Below are 4,458 nucleotides of genomic sequence, written 5' to 3' on the forward strand. Positions count from 1 at the left end.
CCTATCTTATTACGTATGCTTTTGATGAACGACCCCTCCCCATTTGTTAAACCCAGCTATTTAAAATTACGAACATGAACTACGTATTAGTTATCGATACCACCATAAAACACAATCTCTCTCTCTCCTAGTTACCCAATTTCCTTCCACTACCACTCACATAATTAAAACTATATAGCCACTTTCTGTACCTACCATCTTACTACCACAAATAGACCCTATTCCCCACAACTAATGCGATGTTAGTATATCACACAGGTACAATAAAAAGATCTATCCCAATCAATCTAGAATAGCAAGCTTAACTTCTAGACATGTCATTCAATCGAGGGATTGATTTCTCACAATCAATGAAAGACCAACATTGCAATTATATTTAGAAGACGCCCACAGTTGCTAATATAACAAGGCAAATCGAGGTAAACGCAAATGAAATGAACGATAAAATGAAATAGACTTCATTACAAGTAGAAGAGTTAAGATAAGATAGGGAAACTGACCTCCTCCTCCTCCCAAAAAAAAAAGAAAAGGATGTTAATTGAAGGAATAACATAGAAGATTACTAGTAGGTGGTTCCAAAAAAAGAGCAGCATCTAATCCGTCCATAGCCGCATTGAAAAACTGAACAATTTTTTTTTTTAATAGAAGCAACTGATGAACTAGGGGTGTAAGTTTAGCCTTGACGATCTGAACCCGGCCCTAATTGACCCTGAGCCCGAACCCTATCTAACCCAACTATGAGGGCCAACCCGATCCAACCCTGTGTGGGGTTGGACCGGGCCTGGGTTGAGGCATAGAAAATCCAGCCCGCCCCTAACCCGCCCTGAGTCTAACCCTGATTATTGTTGTGTTCAACTAATAATGTTTTCTCACCCTAGTATACACTATATGACTATATAATGTGTTTCAAACATTGGACTTGGAATATTGGACTTTAATTTTTTAAACTTTCAACTGAAGAACAAGTCTTGTTTCTCTCTTACATTGGATTTTGTATTCACATTTGAGTTTTCTATTATAGTAAATGGAATTATTGAAAATTTAGAATTGAAAATGTTGATTTTTTTTTTTTAACACTTTAACATTGCATATATTGACAGGAAACAACTCCACCTACATAATATTTTGGGTTGGGCTTGGCCTATTTGGGAATTTGGTGATAATTCTCAACTTGGATTTCCATTGTGGCCAAGATTTAACTAGGTCCATAATGTCATTGCATCCTGTTGTATAAATGAAGAAAGTAACTAAAACATGATAAAGAAGCTTTTCTAAGCTTTTGAAAAACCGACAAGAGAACTTCATTAGTAGAAGTCTCTTTAATCTTTTAGTACATGCAAGCACTTTGAGGAATTTAGGGGGCGGAGGGTCTATTAAGATCAATGTTTTTCAGAGTTTGAAGGTTGCAAAGTAATTTGAAGAATTGGAATTGAAATCGGAATTAAATCGTACTTGTCGGAATGTGATTCCACTAAGAAGACCATCTAGGGTCAACCCGACCCAACCCGGCCAACCCTGAGCCCTGTAGGGTTGGGCCCGAGCATGAACCCGGTAGGGTTGGGTTAGGGTTGGGTTGAGTTTGGGGACCTAGGTTGGGTTAGGGTTTTAAGCAACCCAGCCCAACCCGGCCCTGTTTCACCCCTATGATGAACCATCAGCATCAATATTCAAGTTAGGAAAAAAATTCATTTTATTTTTCTAATGCATAAAATAAGAATCCCAATCAAAGCCGATGCGAGACCTAAAAAGTTTTCGTTTCTGGCTCTTCTCCTGAGCGTTGATCACCTAGGCCAACCAATAGCTATCTAGACGATAGAGATACAAATCGAAAACTGTGGACGTTTCTGGCTCTTCTCCTAAGCGTTGGCCACCCATTTCCCACCACCTGTGTACAAACAATAGATATACAAAACCAACAACAATACGCAGAGAACTAGTAATATAGATAAAATTGATCAAGTCAAACTACAATAGAAGACACCAATTTTTAACGTGGAAAACCCTCTCAATGAGAAAGGTAAAAACCATGGGACCTAGTCCAGATCAAACTTTCACTATGTAAATAATGGGGTTACACAGCTCTCTCCAGATACACTAGAGGCTACCAATAAACATCAAAAGTAATACACTACTCTTGGATAATAGAATATCTCACCAAATAACAAGGTGGAATCACATAAACAAAAACACTTTCACCTCAACTGACAATGGTAAATACAAGAACTGTCACCTTCTCTGCTTCCCTGGATACGAAGAACACTGTCATGCCACTATCAATCTCTTTGCAGAAGGCTCACCTTCTGGTTTCACAAATCAGAATGAAGGAGAAGAACTGAGAGCAAAATAAACCTCTACAACTCGTTCTCTTTGATTTCTTAGAGAAAGAATATGAGAAGTTAGAGAGCCGAGACCGAAAGAGAGAGGGACCGAGAGTGAGAAAGAGAGCTCGGACAGATAGGGGGAGTGAGAAATGAGGCCGAGAGTGAGAGGTAGAGGGGGGGCACTTACTTGTGGCCCACTCTAGTAAGTGCCGCACTCTTTCTCTCTCGTCTTCTTTCTTTCTTTCGTTCTTTCTTTCTTTTCTTTTTTTTCTTTTTTTTTTTTTTTTTCAAACAAAGGTCAGTTGGCCCTCTTCACTTGACTTGACTTGGGGGAAAGACCCAACACACACATTGATCGCGCGAATAACTATAGACGTGACTTGAGCGATCAGATCCCGATCCACAGTTTTCATTCACTGTTTTGTTTGCAGTCTAGCGTCGTTGATAGTGACAGGAGCACCAGCTGGTGACCTAAATAGCTCAGTCAATGTTTTTGGGGAGAAAGCTCCGTTCGAGAATCTTTTTATTTCTCAACCAATTCATCTAAAAATATGAAAATGAGAGTGCTGGGACCGCGTTATTCAAAAAAATGCACTTTGGTACGCATATATTTACCAAAATACACTTGTTATATTCCCTTCACCCAAACACTCTCTTTTCCCCTTCCTATCCTGAAGCCATGATCCGAGAAGTTCCCCTTGCAAATATCCATATACGCGCATAATCCAGAAGATAAACAGGTGTAAGTGACCGCCTCTGATTCCCAGAAACCTATATATACATCAATCCCTCCCAACCTTCTCTCCAATACACTCTCAAACCTGGGAGATCTTCACTAACAAATATCTCTGTTGTCTCTACTAATTCAATTACCCTTTTCTTCCTCTACTGCTCTTGTTCTGTTTCTGTTGTTATCATTCTCTTTCAATTCAAGCCCAAGTTCCCAAGAGTTCAATCTCATAGAGATGGTGAGGAAGGTGGAGAAGCGTTCTCTATCTATCAATCCTGATTGCAGCCACCTCGAACTGGTGTTCCGGTACTTCGACGAGGATGGTGATGGCAAGATATCGGCGACGGAGTTACAAAGTTGTGTGAGGACTATGGGCGGCGAGCTGTCGACCGAAGAGGCAGTGTCGGTGGTGGGATCATCAGATTCGGATGGAGATGGGTTGCTTGGTATGGATGATTTTGCGAGGTTAATGGAAGGGGATGGAGAGGAGGAGGATTTGAGAGAAGCATTCGGGATGTATGCCATGGATGGGTGTGATTTTATTACTGCAAAAAGCTTGAAGAGGATGCTGAAACGACTCGGTGAGTCGAGGACGATTCGTGAATGTAAAGGTATGATTAGTGTTTACGACTTGAATGGGGATGGCGTGCTTAGCTTCGAAGAGTTTAGAGCTATGATGCGTTGATTAAACAAAAGGCCATTCAATCCTCACTTCTTGTTCCACATATTTCATGGGAGATGGTTGAAAGGCAGGGTAGTCTTTAGGAGGCTAGTGCGGAGATCAATGGAAGAGCATATAGAAGTATCACATGAATTAGATTTTCTGTTTTTCATGAAGCACGGCGGATCATCTTATCCCCTATGTGGCAGGGCATGGGGTACAGTGCTTTTCGGGCTTTTTTCTCTTCTCATATGCAAATTAATTTTTTTTTAATTAATCAAATGCCGGTTTAGTTGGATAATCTCATGTTTTTTAAATTTTCAATGGTTGAAAATTATCACATTATCTCTCCAGTAGAGATAAAATGAATGTGCAGATCAAATATTTATCCAGAAAATCTTAGTCTATAAAACTTTTTGATATATTGTAAAGGGCAAGTCTTTTTTGTCCAAGAGTGGCCACTGAGATACAAAGACGCGGTCCCTCTAACATCCCTTCTGGCTATGGCGCAGGGACCACTGGACAAAATACTTCATCCCTACTATAATAATTGTTGAGAGTTATAAATTCCAAAGGTCCATAGCATTTGCTATCAAAAAGTAATTGCTAAGCAAGCTGTAACTAAAAAATCTTCTATCTGTAATTTGTCTGAACTTCAATATTAATTTATAAGTTTTTCCTTTGAATAAAAAAAAAAGTATTTAAAAAAGAAGTCCAGAACTTTCATGCCATTTCAGCCGAAATTA

General features: G+C 39.5%; 1 protein-coding gene across 1 annotated transcript; it reads left to right on the plus strand.

Moving 5' to 3' along the window:
• Positions 1-3,003: 3,003 nt before the first annotated feature.
• LOC122082722 (calcium-binding protein CML37-like) lies at positions 3,004-4,456 on the plus strand. Its single transcript, XM_042650461.1, has one exon. The coding sequence runs from the start codon at positions 3,287-3,289 to the stop codon at positions 3,734-3,736; it is 450 nt and encodes a 149-aa protein (XP_042506395.1). The 5' UTR covers positions 3,004-3,286; the 3' UTR covers positions 3,737-4,456.
• The last annotated feature ends 2 nt before the right edge of the window (positions 4,457-4,458 follow it).

The sequence above is a fragment of the Macadamia integrifolia genome, chromosome 6 (assembly GCF_013358625.1).
Source record: "Macadamia integrifolia cultivar HAES 741 chromosome 6, SCU_Mint_v3, whole genome shotgun sequence".
Classification (NCBI taxonomy): Eukaryota; Viridiplantae; Streptophyta; class Magnoliopsida; order Proteales; family Proteaceae; genus Macadamia; species Macadamia integrifolia.

What these genes read in the sequence shown, in the direction of transcription:
- LOC122082722 (XM_042650461.1), top strand. Translation starts at nt 3,287, where the DNA reads ATGGTGAGGAAGGTGGAGAAGCGTTCTCTATCTATCAATCCTGATTGC.